Below are 14,000 nucleotides of genomic sequence, written 5' to 3'. Positions count from 1 at the left end.
TGCAGTGTGCACCCTTGGGACCCTGTACCTTGGAATGCCCAGGGTGACATTCATCTCGCCTCTGCCTGCGAAGTGGAAGGTGTTCAGTGTCATCTGTGTGGACGGCTCCCCAATGCTCTGGGCGGCCAGAAGGCCAACAGCCTCGCCGGGGTCACACAGCGAGCGCTGCCACTTCAACTGCAGTAAGTTCCTCAGCCTGGAGACAGAGGGGACAGCAGGGATCAGGGACAAGTACGAGACCGCCCACGACACCACCAGACACCAGGTATACAAAGCCCTAGTGGGTTCTTTGTTTGAGTCACTCAGGTTTGCTACAAGAACATCATGTATCCTTGCCAGGCCAATGACAAAGGCCTCTGGGCAGTAGTTATTTTGAGAACCATTCACACCCCTCCCCCACTAGAAAGAGAAGTTTGGAGAGGGCTTACACTTCTGCTCCACCAACTAGAAATAGTTTGGGGTTTATCAGCAGTCAGAGGCAGGGGTGCACGTGCGTGTGTAGCTCACATCACGTGTCTGCACTGCACAGTTCTGTGATGTACTAACCGCCCTTCCCAGACACTAGCCCAAGTGAGTGTGGAGGGCGGTGTGCACGTGGAGGAAGCCAGAGAGCTCTGTCCATTCAAGTTCTTCTGGGTGCTCTTGAAGGCAGATGAGACCTTCTGGGGTGCAGGCAGAGGCTGCCTTCCTCTTCTGGAGTGGGTCAGGGGCCCACAGCCCATGACACAGATCAGTGTCCTTACCTGTCCAGGGAAAGCTCCGACTGCTTGTAACTCTTCTCCGCTTGAGTTGCCCATTCCTGACTGTAGTCGTCAATCTTTTTTTCAAATGTTTCAGACACAGACGCAAAGTAGATGTCTGGACGCCACACAGAAAGGCTAGGGTCGGGACAGGGGGCGGCCCTCTTCTGGTATTTCCATCGGCTCCGCTCATCTAGTTCATACCACATCTGTAACATCTGCACACACAGCAAGATGTGTCTTAGCTAGATGGGAAGGTATCTCGATGGGCTTCTAAGACTCCTGGCATAGCAGGGGCACAAGACTCAAAGGACTGGCTTTGGCTGAGAGTAGGGGCTAATGCAAGGCATTACCTGGCTGTGGTGAGGTTAGAATCCACCTCAACAGGCTGGAGAGATGGCTCAGTGGTGAAGAGAACGGGCTGTTCTTCCAGAGGACCCACAGGGCAGCCCACAACTATCTATAACTCCATTCCCAGGGGACCTGACACGCTCACACAGACGCACATGCAGGCAAAATACCCAATGCGCGCACGCGCACACACATAAACAACAACAAATAAACACCTCAACACTTAAAACAGAACAGATTCTACTGTGTGATGCTTTGGGCAATTAATCCTGGCCTGTCCAAACAAATCACATGGTAGGGGAATGACATCATTACTGTCCAACTGGGATTCCTCTGGAGGCAAATGGGGTGTTTGTGGCAACCAGGTACCAAGAATGAGGTGAGCCAAGTGCCAGTTAGCATCTCTCTCTCAACCCAGGCTGGCCTTCTCTCCAGCAGGTCTCTAACCAGCCTCTGCTCACAGCTGCCCTCCCCACCTCTACTCTCCCTGACTCATCACGCCTGGTGTGGCGAGGCACCCCTGCCACCAGCCCTAGTAACTCCCTCCAGCCCTACTGCTCACACCTTGCAACGAGCCTCCTAGCTACGGTCTCACATGGCAACTGCTGGCATCTTGCCTGATACATCCCATTCATTATTAGGGAGCCACTGCTCATCTTTCCTCCGGCGGAGGCCTGACCAAGTTACCTGCTGGGTCTCCGGGCTGCGGCCATTCTGGTTCTCGCCCTTTAGGTTCAAGGCTTTCACAGCTGCCTGAATCTTCTGGGAAAAACTCAGGAAGGCGCCTGTTCTCAGCAGGGCATTGGGATGCTTGCTATGCCATTTTTTAATGGCTTTGAAGTGGCGGAGCACTTTCTGGGGATCTGCTCTGGATAAAACTTCATGAAGATGCTTGGATTTCATTATCACCTAAGTAAATAAATCACACAGGCAAGATGACAGCATGAAAGATGGGCCACACTGCAGGACCCAAAGTGCACGAGGAGAGTCCTCAAAACATCTCTTAGAAGGAACAAGCACTCACTGGTGAATAAAGCCCCCATCATCAGGAAAGAGATTAGCTCATTAAGAATAGCTTCCTAGGAAGAAGGAAAGAAGGCCAGGGTACTGGGATAGAAGCAAGTAAGGTGAGGGCCTAGGCAAGCACGAGCGAGCCTTAATTCTGCCATCAGAACTAAGTCCTGGACAGCTCATGATGGTTTCAGCTTCCTAAGCTGAAAACCAGGGTAACTAACTGTTCAGCCCACGGCAATGGCCATTACTTGGCATATACAAGTTACAGACATTATAAGGTGGGCCTGTGTTCAAACCCTTGCCCACCTCCCACCAGTTGGCTACTGTGGCGTCAGCATTTGGTTGCCTCTGCTGTAGACTGAACAGAGCGCTACTTCAGCTCTAGATTGCACAAAGGAGGTACATAGACTTGCTGTGTGTTTCAGTTTTAGGCCCAGGACCTCCACTCCCCAAAGGCAATTACTATTCCACAAATACTCATGTTTTACCAAGACCTGGTATAGTCATAGTCTAAGGAGGAGCTCTGAAAATATCAAAAGCTTCAGGACACTGATGGGGGCTTTATAAAACTTCTGGCTTTTCTCAATGGTCACATGGCTGGAGTGGCAGCCATCACTCACAGGCACCAAGGGTCTGACGTTACCTCATAGTTGCTGGCCAGGAAGGGAAATTGCTTGGGCTGCAGGAACTGTGTCTTGGGAATGTCCAGGCCATCCTCCCCATACAGGAACTGTACCACGCTGCCATCGCTATCACGAACTGTCAGATCGTACTGGACGACCAGCCCCTCCAAGTGCTTGATGATGCACCTGTGAGGAAACTGCTCAGCGCCCCGGGTTAACCCCTCCCAGGGCAGCTCAGAGGGAAACAGGTGACAGGAAAGGGGAAGGAAGGGGCTGCTGTTGCAGATAAACAGGACTCTAGGAAGGATCACTTCCACTGCCCCAAGCCCTGGGACCCAACTTTCAGAGGCCACATTTCCTGCGAATTTTCAAGGAGATCACCTCAGGGATCTGGCTACCACATGCCCAGGGCCAGGCTCCCATCTAGTTCAGCTGCTGGGGACCCCCACCCCTTCACTCCCCACCCCTTCACTCTCCTGTATCTTAGAGCTCTAAACGACTGGCATCCTTAGAGTCACAGGCAGGCCAAGAAGGAGAGAGGAGGGAGAACTGAACTGTCAATGTTGAGAGATTGCCAAGCAAAGCGGCATCACCAGGAGTTAAATGCTGACATCATGTCCCTAATCTGATGCCCCTCATCTTCAGTCTTCTAGTGACAGCTGCTCCTTTAACCATCCCTTGCTTTCTATCTTGGTCACTACTATGTGTCCACTGAGGTTTCCCACGATCCTGTTCTCTCCTCCAGCATCCAACCCAAGCCACAAGGGTAGAGCCAAGTTTTGGCCTCCAATTTTCATGGCATTTAACTCATAGCCTGGCAAGCTGGTGCCAAAGCCCAGCTCTCCTTTGGCCAAACATGGTGGTGATGTTAGTCTTTTGCCCTCTACTATACTGGTCTTACAGGGCCTAGCAGCTCCGCCCCATTTCCACATCTCCAGGTTTCTTCCCTGAGCTTCAGGCCTTATCTCGAGTGGCCCACTGACATGTGTTCTTGGAACCTCTTGCTGTCATATCACAGGCAGCCATATTCCCCTCATTGCCATCATTACTCCCACTGGCATACATTCTTTGAGAGCAGTAGAACCATGACAAAAAGCCTAGGACTGTTTGCTTTCCTACCAGAAAGGAAAGAAAAGGTCTTGGCTGGTGACCCCCCGGGCGACAGCTGATACTAGAGTCCTCTGTGTGTATCCTAGGCTGCTGAGCCTCTCAAAGGACAAGCTCACTACTGCCATCTAGGCATGTCCAACCTTCTGACAGGCTCATCATACTGCCATCTACAAAGCTCATCCCTGAGAACGGTGTAATGCAGCTTTATACAGGCATAACGAATCTCATAATGTCTGAGGTAAGGTGACAATTTTGTGTTGGGCTGTGTTCACAGACATTTTGAGGCACACGCAGCACACAGGCTGGGCACACCCAGAAGACCTGCACAACACGGGGCCTACTGTGTAACCCTCTGAGGGCATGCTCTACCTGAACATAGAAATATTGTATGCTATTTTCTGTCTCAGACCACACAGGGAGACATTGAAAAGAGATTACATCATCTAAGGACTCCTCAGTGACACACGACAGGAGCAAGGTCCTAGAACACCAACCCGCCTACCACAGGGCTATAGGCGCTGTTACCTTTGCAGATAACCGGAACGGCTGGTTTTGACAGCAGTGTCCACAAGGCCTTCTCTCCCTGCCATGCAGTGGAAGAAGAACTCCTATGGGAAAAGAGGGAGCCAGGCCCCACAGGTGGCAGTGAGCAGCAATATTTCCTAGAGGGCCCTTTGGGCCACCTACGCACCCTTTCCTGGCCACACAGACTGCTCCCAGCCTAGTCCCCATCCTAGCACCCCATGCCTGGGGTCCGCTTGACAGTGTGGACAGTTAAGGTGTTTCCCAAACTCCTCTTTGCGTGGTTTTAAGATAGGTCTTCATACTTCATACGGAGTCCAAGTGAGCCTTGAATTTGTGATCCTCCTGTCCCAGGCTCCTGAGTAATTGGGGTTACAGTTGTGAGCTACCATGCTTAGCTTTTCTAAAACTCTGACTACCGTTACAAGAAGAGTATGTTTACAATACCCATCAGCAAACACACACAAGGGATGGGAGGGGACCTCACAGTAAGCTTTATGATACTGTCCCATCTTTTATTACGTGGGACAAACTGCAATTTTCTTTACCACTCTTTTGTTTCATTAAACAAAGGAATTATGAACTACTACAGTGATTTCTTCTTTTTCTTTTTCTTTTTTTTTGAGGACAGGGTTTCTCTATTACATAGCTTTGGCTGTCCTGGAACTCAATATGTAGATCAGGCTGGCCTCAAACTCACTGAGATCCATCTGTCCCTACCTCCTATGCGGTGGGATTAAAGACATGTGCCACTATGCCCAGCTCAGTGATTTCTTGATGCACTAAAGGGTCTGAGTCAGAATTTGAATTATTCTAGTCTACATCAACCTACTACCATCTCTTGGCTATAGGCTGTGGATGATCCTGGAAATGCTTGTGTGGGGCCTGTGGAGGGGCTTCTGGAGCAGTCAGCAGCCTTGGAACAGTCCACTCTAGACCTGGCATCCTTTCAGACATGCACACACACATACAACATCGTGGAATCAGTGTCCTAACATTAAAAAGGCCATTCCCTTAGGGGAAAGCTATGCATCTGCTGAGCACCACCCGTCACAGACGTCCCACTGCTACGGAGTGAGGGGAGGAATCGGGAAATGGAGACTTCATAAAGTCAGTCTCCACCATGCCCCTTTTGGTATTATGAGCACTTTGGTGACTTATACATCCCCTCTCCGGCTGCTTCTGAAGCAGCTAAGAACTGGCTTAGAGAGGCTGCATCACAGAAAAGGTGGAAGGCAAGACCAGTCTTGTCTTTTCCTTTTCTTTTGAGGCAAGTCTTGCTGTGTAGCTTTGGCTGGACTCAACAGGACAATTCTCAGGGCAAGACTGGGATTGCAGCATGAGCCACATATCTGGCCCCATCTTTTCATGGTAGTTGCGTCTCCTTGAGAACTGAGGTATAGATGCCTTTAACATTTATGTGATTATTCTTGTGTTGTAAATCATCACTACCAGGTCTAGAAGTGAGGGAAAATGCCAAAAACACACATACAGGAGGCCTGATACCGGTAAGGAACCTTCCTGTGACGAAGCCGCCAGCCCTGGGGGTAACCTCGTAAGGCTCAAAGCAGGGCAGTGACTTGCCAGATGCCATCAGTGGGGGTCTCCGACCTTCCAACTCAATCTGGCCCAGCAGGCAAGAGATCTGGGGAAGGGAAACACAATTGAGTGCTCAGCAATACTTTGTCGGAACAGAACTTCCAGCTGTCCTTCAAGAGAAGTGTTTGGAAAAGGAGTTAGATCTGAAGACCGACCTAGATGATTAAACAAGCCACAGGAGCATATTCTAAGAAAAAGTTAGCACTGGCTTTTCTCCCTTTGGAGGGCAGTGGAGAGTAGCAATGCTTAGAGAAGAAGCCATGACTTGGAATCATCACATTGTACCTGCAAGTACCGTGAAGGTTTGCCCTCGTTTTTGCTTTTTTGTTGTTGTCGAGAGTGCCTCCATAGGCTGCCTGGAAGCAAGCCCGTGTGGATTTTCTTGGTTAGTGATTAATGTGGGTGGACCCAACTACTGGGGGCAGTGCCACCCTGGGCAGGCAGAAGAATGAAGGCTGAGCAAGCCACGAAGGGGAAGTTAGTACGCCAATGTTCCTCCAGGGCTTCCGTGCCAGTCCTGCCTTGAGCTTCTGCCCTAAGCTTCCCTTAGTCATGGATCTGTAAGATGAAATTAACCCCTCCCCAAGTTGCCTTTGCTTATTGTGATTTCTACAGCAGTAAGAACCCTAAGAAAAGGTTCCAATGGGGAAATGAAGTCTACAGGAAAAAATAACCCCAGAGCCAGACAGAAGCCAAGCCACTCATCTGTAGGCTTAGGAAGCGGCATGTAATTCCTCCTGGGAGCATCTCCCCTGAGTGGTGGCTTTCAGTGGTGTCCAGCTTCTTGAGCCACTCTGTCTTGGCACTCACTGGACAATGGCCCATGCTCCTGAGAACCTCTCAAGGTCATCAGGATTGAAAACAACAACTCACACTGACACAGACATTAAGCAATGTGAAAATGTCTCCATAGCACCAAGGAGCTCTGGGAGGGTAATGAGACACAGAGGTAAGTGATCCTTAGAACAGTGCTTACAATGCAATAGTAAATGAAAGAGGTATATCATGCAACATTGTAAGACTGTGCGGTGTGTGTGATTTCATGTACACACTTGTGAAGGCCAGATCCTAACACTGGCTGTTTCTTTCTTTGCCTTTATGTTTTGAAATGCGATCTTTCACTGAACCGGAAACTCATCAATCTGATTAAACTGGATGGCCAATGAACTTCGGGGATCTGCCTTCCCCCACCCACAAGAAGATTTCTATATGCCTTAGCGTTTCCCAGTCTTTTTAGTTATATTTTACGCGGACTAAAGATATTTTAAAATCAGAAATGAACTGAAAGCTGACTCTTGCCACCAGCCCACCCCTCTGGCAAACCAGCTAAGCTATTTTTTGCTCATACTTGCATGGTGTTCACAGTTGACCCTTTGGCTCCCGACTGCACCATCATCTGCAGGTTGTTCTCGGGGAACTGTCTGTGCAAGCCAAAAGGCATACATGCCTGTGGATGAGATCAACACACTGCTCAGCGACTTCGCCTTTCTTAAGACCCCACATTCAGAAGGTAAAGCCCTGACACAGAAAGAAACAAAGCCAGATAGAGCATTTACCTACAGCTAAGGGCTGAATTGCACTTAGAGAAAGAAAACCCTAATCTAGTCTCATCCTTCCACTGAAACCTCTACATAAGCACCCTGCTATGCCCACAGGAGCCCCAGGTTCCAGTCAAATGGCAGCAAAAAGGGAACCACAAAAGGCTGAGAAGCAGGGGGCTGGCAAATCTAATCCGTGACTCTGAAGATGCTAGATGCTAGATGGCCCCAGACACTCAGACATTTGAATGTTTAGCCACCAGGAAGTGGCACTATTTGAAAGGATCAAAAGGATTAAGAGGTAGGCCTTGTTGGAAGAAGTCTCATTGGAGGTGGATTTGGAAGTTTCAAAAGCCCATGCTGAGCGCAGTATCTCTCTGTCTGCCTATGGGTTAGGATGTAGAACTCTCAGCTACTGCTCCAGCATGTCTGCCTGTGTCCCACCACGCTCCTGCCATGATAATAATGATAACCACCGAAACAGTAAGCCAGCCCACAACTAAGTGCTTTCCTATATAAGAGCTGCCTTGGTCATGATATCTCTTCACAGTAATAGAACAGTGACTAAGACAATAGATAAGAATAAACTTGGGGCTGAAGAGATGGCTCAGTGGTTAAGAGCAGTGGCTGCTAGTCCACAGAACCCAGGTTCAATTCCGAGCACCATATGGCAGTTCACAACTGTCTGTAACCCTAGTTCCAGGGGATCTGACACCCTTACACAGACATACACGTAGGCAAAACATCAACGCCCATAAAACAAAATACAAATAAATTTAGAAAAAAAGAATAACATCTAAGGTGAGGGCCTAATGAATCGACCCAGAAAAGCATACACTACATCCATAAGGAGCATTACCAACGTCCACACTTGCCAGCAAGTCACCAAGCACAAGGCCATCCGAAGTGAGAAAGCTGCACAGGGCGACCCCCAGGACAATGACATGAGTTCTGAATCTGTTTCAGCTTTGCCTGGGGATCTAGACACCAAACTCAAGACAGGAGGAGCAGAGCCTGGGTTGGCAGAGGCAGAAAGTGAGAGCTGTGGACAAGAGGCTATTCTAAGATGTACTGTCCGCTGCTTTCCCAGGCAGTGCTAGAAGGTTCCTCTGGATAACACTTTCTACTGATGAGAACCGTCTTCTAGCCACCAAATGAATGCTGAAAGGCAGGAAGAGAACCCCCACAGACAACTCTGGTGTTGAGTGGTAGCCTTTCCTTTCTTTCCTCAGGCTGGGCCCTAGGGTCTACCAGGCAGAGGGAGTGCCAGCCTGGCTCCTCTTCAAACCACAGGGTAGGGAGTCCAGGCCAGCCCCTGAAGCGGGGCTCCTCACACATCTGCTTCCCAGAACAACCGAGAGCCCAGTCACACTTCTTAATTAAGGTCACACAGCAAGTATAAAGCTCAACACAAAGCCCGGTGTTCACCCCTGGCTCTGCTGCACCAGACTCCTGCCCTTCACCCTGTTCCTCCACCGACAGTGGAGTGGCTCTACAGTCAAGCTTCTTTCTTCAGCCCCTCTAGTGCAGAACTCAAGTACACAGAAATGCTGCACAAAGTGTTCCCTTTTAGAAAGAAACCAAGGCCTTCCTTCCAGACTTAAAGAGCAAGAGAATGAGACCCTGTGTTCTTCATAAAGATGGGCTGTACCTGCCCAACTTCAAATTTTACCGACTCAGACTGCTCTAAAGGGTCCAGGGTGAGAATCAAATGTAATTATAAATAAACCAACAGAATCAGCATTCAAAAAAATGGGGATCTGTGCCTTGTGTGGCCAGGCTAACCTTGTTTATCTCATTGCTGTAATGGTTCACTTCCTCCTTGAACTTCATATCAATCATGTTAAAATCTCTCTGGTCTTTGCCCAGATGGGCATCCTGCCATTTCCCTTGAATCTCATCACTTGATGAAGCTTCTGGCAGGTTCAGTGCAGCCCTGACAGCCTAGAATGAAGAAAGGAACAGGAGGCTTTAGTAAAGGAGGGTGTGGCTTTATTCTGTAAGCTAAGTGGCCCCTGGACAGCAGGCCATGGCCTGCCAGCCCTCCTCTTTACCTGGGGCCCACACTGGGTGGATTCTTCAATGATGCGCTGTCTCTTCAAATCTGCATCTGGCTTAACCAAAATGTCTTCCACACCTGCAGAGTAAACAGATAAGCTCAACAGGGCCCGGGCCTAATGTTGCACTAGCTCGTACAATTGATGATGCTCAGATCCAAAGCTGAGAGACCTATGTATAGGAAGCTTTGAAACAGCAATATTAACACCAGTGCTTGCATAAGAAAACCTAAACATCAAAACCTCTCTTTCATAAGCAATAAAATTAGGGCTCAAAACTGAGGTACACAGGGAGAAAGTAAGCCTAGGCTGGAGTTTCAAATGTGCTTTTAGCCAGAAGCTCTGCTGGCTACACCCAATAAATATGTGTGGGATGAAACAGCTGGAGATTTTGGCCAGAAGGATGTTCAGCAGCAGAAGAGAAGCAGACAGTGAGTATCCCCGGAATCCTACGTGCAGCTGTGACTACATACATGTGCAAGCACACACCACATCAAGTCTGGGTACAGTCCAACGGTCTCAGCACTGTGTCAGAGGTAGAAGGTCCAAATCCCTTCAGGAAAGCCCATCCTTTGGCTCAAAGCCTTGAAGAATTGCTTATCTTCAACAGTAATTTCTTTTCAACTTAACAATGTTTTGTTTTGACCCATGCATGACACAGTCTGAAAAATCCCTCAGCCAAGGTCTGAGTAGGAGGGCAACACTGACTGTTTAAAAGCTAAAGCAAACATCTGGAATTCCCTATAGAAACCCGAGGCTTCTGAAGACTACATGCGAGCAGAAAGAAACAGGAACGATTCCTCTCCATGCAAGCCACAACCACATGAGCAGACCCTGCCAGGAGGTCACATCCAGGCCATCCTTGTTACTATGACCTCTGCTAAACAGGGTTGGAATGGCGTTAGCCAGCCCTCCCCTAAAGCTCCACTCCCTCCCAGTGTGACCTTGTTTTCTGTCAGCCCTACGGCATATGAACCATCAGTGCATCTGAGCCGTTCCTGTCTGTGCCAGAGCTAGCAGAGCTACAGGCATGGCTGTTGTTTAGGTCTGATCTTCACTGTGAGCTAAATGTAGGAAGGTGAAGAAAGGAGCAGAATGGGGTGGGGTTGGCAGGGGCTGCTCTGAGCTGTGGTAGGAGAAGAAACACGGGGTGTGAAACTCAGATGGCTAACACTGAAGGGAAGAGGTTAAACATTCACCAAGAAAGTGGCCTAGATGGCATCCTGAACATGGGCAGAGCCCGGGCCACAGGCCTAGTACTTACCCAAGGTGAAGCCTCGGTAGAGCTGCAGGTAGGCAGTGAAGAGGCGGGCTAGGCAGGTGAGAACCCTGCCGCTGGTCTCGCCCCCGTAGATCTCATAGCAGCAGTGCACCAGGCCATAGGCAGAGCTCCCGTAGTGCGCCTTGTCCAGCACTCCGCACAGCAGCTCCCCTTCCCTGATGACCACCTGTGCAGGGAAGCATCACCAATGCCAGGCTGCAGGGCACCGCTTAAAGGAGCCGCCCTCACAAGCCAAGTACTATTAGCTTCATTATGGGGGTCCCTCTACTGTGACCTGTCTCAAATCCTTAGGGAGAAAGGGAGGGAATGTGTGAGACTAATACATACTTTAAGTAAGGAAGATGAACACACACTGGCTAGGTTTTTAATTGCACGCAGTTAAGTGGATGATCCAGCAAGTGGATGAAAAAAAAAAAAACGTGGCTGCTCCAGGTTTGCAGGGGTCATCTGTTAGTCCTGACACAGGGCAGGGGATGGGGTTCACTGGCAGTTAATGCTAAGCACGCAGGAGACCCTGGGTTCAAACCCAACACTACAGAAAAAGGAAAGAAAGAGGGAAGAGGGAGGGACAGAGGAAAGCAGGCCCTGTTAGAGACAGCCAGACAGCTGCTGACTTGAGAAGCTTGTTCACCAAGAATAGACAGAGGCCTTGACAATCTCTGGTGGGGGGTGTGAGGGCCACTCTGGCCTTCCCTAATCCTGGTTCTGAATATTTGGAGTTGGGCTTTGCGGACCTCATGGCAATTTCGCTCATTCAAACCACTCAGAGGTCTTGAAAGAAAACATGAGCTCCCCATTGTAAGCACTGCAGAATCGGCACCAGCCTCTGGAAACCTTCTCAAATCAGCAGGGGTTTCATGCTGAGAGCCAGAGGGCAGAGATCAGCCCTGAGTACATCTTAAACAAGAGTGGATACCACCTTGGACAAAACTTTTCTTCTGAGGCATGGCACCAGTCTCTGAACTTGCTGAAGTCAATCTGCCACCCCCAGGAACAGAAATCAATTTTATAAAGCCATACCTGGGACTCACACATGGAGTTAGGGTCAAAGTCAGGAATAGGCCGTGGTGTTTCCTTCACCCAGGCTTTACTGCCAATTTTTGCTTTTCCAGATAAATTCAGGGGGGCGTAGTCCTCTGGGATTATGTTTATGAGGAGGGTTGACACAACCTGGAAAAAAAAGAGGACAATTCGCTGGAAGGGGAAGAGATAACTAACTGCCCATCAGGATCGGCTGCCTCGTGATGCCACTTCTGCTCGCAAGGCACAGCAAGGCAAGCAGGTCCTCGGAAAGACAAGTCTACCAAAAATACACTAAAACTTCATTAGGATTTTTATTCCCTAAAACACCTCATCCTAAAGTGAGTAATGTCGGAGGCTTGCATTAATTTCTAATAGGCCAAAGGAAGAAAAAAATAATAACTTGTTTTGGGGGTAATGGTGGGGTGCATGTGTGAAGGTGTTACTCTGTATATTCAATTGTTAATTCTGTACTGGCAGAGCGCTATGGCCCAGCACCATAGCGGCATCCGCACCAGCCTCACATTTTATAAAGGTTTGTTCCTTCCTCAGCTGCCTAAGGCAATCTAGAATTGGCTTTAATAAAGAGCTGATGGCCAATAACTAGGCAAGAAGTAGAAGGTAGAACTTCCGGGAAGAGAGAAAGGGACTCTGGGAGAAGAACTGAGAGTCACCAGAGGACTTGGTGTCTGTATGTGTGTGTTTGAACAGATGGACCAGAGTGAAGCAGAGAGGGAGTTCTGGCCACTCAGCAGGATGTAGTACCAGGATTAGTTGGGTTGGAGTAGTCGGGAGACTGCCCAGCAAAAGGCCTAGGTTTTAAAATATTAATAAGCCTCTGTGTCATTATTTATACTGCTTGCAGGTCTGCTGTAGGGTCAAAACAAGTATCAGATTATGTGGTAAAATAACAGAAGTGGACACTTAGCAAAACTGAGAAAGATGGTGAGGCTCCTAATGCTACCCACCTCAAACAGGTAACAATTACTACTATGTTTAATGACTTCCTCCCGGCACAAAGGTTTAGATTCTCAGGGCATCAACATAAAGATGAAGAACCGACTAAAGAGCTTCCCAGGGGAGACCTGCAGCATCTGACTGAGAAACAGGCTGCAGAGTGAGGCATGAGGGGCTGGGATGCCCTTGTATCAGTCGTGCACCGAGAGGCACATTCTGATCAAGCACTTCTTGTTAACAGCCTTCAGACAAGATGTATTCGTTCACTGGCAGTTATCTATTTAGGGTTTACCATGATCCAGGCACTGAGAACAGAATAAAGCTCCTTGGAGCCTCAACTCCCTGGGGAATTTGGAGGAAACAGAATAAGGAGAGGTAACTCAGAATAGAAGGTAAGAGAGCCTCGTGGCTTTAAGTAAGACGGCCAGGGAAGGAGGGCTCAGCCAGCAGTGGGCACCAAATGCTTTTAAGAAAATCTCAAATGTTCGATTTTACCAATAAAGACTCAGGCCCCAGATCCTGGGGTGAAAGCCTGCTAGCTCAGAGAGGCAGAGGAAGCACCCAGCTGACCTTCCTCCTCAGGCGACAGCCCAAAAGAAGGAAGCTCTCCTCTAGCCATTTCAAAAACCCCTCAAATTCAATGTCCCTCCCTTCTACTGCCTCCTGACTTCTTACTCTCTGGTTTTTCCCCTGTACGTTCACTCCCTGTCAACTGTTTTCTTGCTCCTCTTCTTGACCTATGGCTGACTTTATGTAATTCAAACAGAAAGCTCTTAGATTAAAGGTGTGCTAGGGTTGAGCCACACCACAACTAGAAACAAATTTTCAGTAAACAACACAATCTCAGGGTTCACAGTGTGATCAAATATCCTGCAACACAGAGCAGTCAGGGCTGAATCATGTCTTTTAGGGCAAGGGACGGGAAGGCTGAGTGGACAGGCTTAGTCTGAATGAGAAGAAAAGTATCTGGTAGGTTTTGATATTTCTTATAGTTATGGGAGCAGAGAAAGACAAAATGAGGCAGACTCAAGAGTCTGGAGAGAATCATGCTTTCTAGGTCATAAATGGAGACTTCTTACTCTGTCTTGACTTGGGGAAAGAGTGTTCAGAAGACTTAGGAAGGACATCAATCCCATTCATTCTGCTCCCATAACCTTAAACATCTCCCAAAGGCCTCACTCTGCAAT

At 48.8% G+C, this 14,000-nt stretch overlaps 1 protein-coding gene across 1 annotated transcript in view; it reads right to left on the bottom strand.

Annotated features, from left to right (window-relative positions):
• Polr1a (RNA polymerase I subunit A) overlaps window positions 1–14,000 on the bottom strand; it is a 63,446-nt gene that overhangs the window by 12,150 nt on the left and 37,296 nt on the right. Inside the window, exons 15-25 of the mRNA XM_055596430.1 lie at window positions 11,857–12,006; window positions 10,819–11,002; window positions 9,552–9,634; window positions 9,283–9,441; window positions 7,308–7,406; window positions 5,853–6,005; window positions 4,364–4,446; window positions 2,749–2,914; window positions 1,779–2,000; window positions 744–958; window positions 29–196 (exon numbers count right to left, since the gene is read on the bottom strand). Of these exons, the coding sequence (XP_055452405.1) occupies window positions 29–196; window positions 744–958; window positions 1,779–2,000; window positions 2,749–2,914; window positions 4,364–4,446; window positions 5,853–6,005; window positions 7,308–7,406; window positions 9,283–9,441; window positions 9,552–9,634; window positions 10,819–11,002; window positions 11,857–12,006 (1,682 nt within the window). The remainder of the gene's footprint in view (window positions 1–28; window positions 197–743; window positions 959–1,778; window positions 2,001–2,748; window positions 2,915–4,363; window positions 4,447–5,852; window positions 6,006–7,307; window positions 7,407–9,282; window positions 9,442–9,551; window positions 9,635–10,818; window positions 11,003–11,856; window positions 12,007–14,000) is intronic.

The sequence above is a fragment of the Psammomys obesus genome, unplaced genomic scaffold (assembly GCF_907164565.1).
Source record: "Psammomys obesus unplaced genomic scaffold, mPsaObe1.curated_primary_1811, whole genome shotgun sequence".
NCBI classification, from domain to species: domain Eukaryota; kingdom Metazoa; phylum Chordata; class Mammalia; order Rodentia; family Muridae; genus Psammomys; species Psammomys obesus.
The sequence above is the reverse complement of the archived record's forward strand: the minus strand, read 5'-3'. Positions and strand labels throughout refer to the sequence as shown.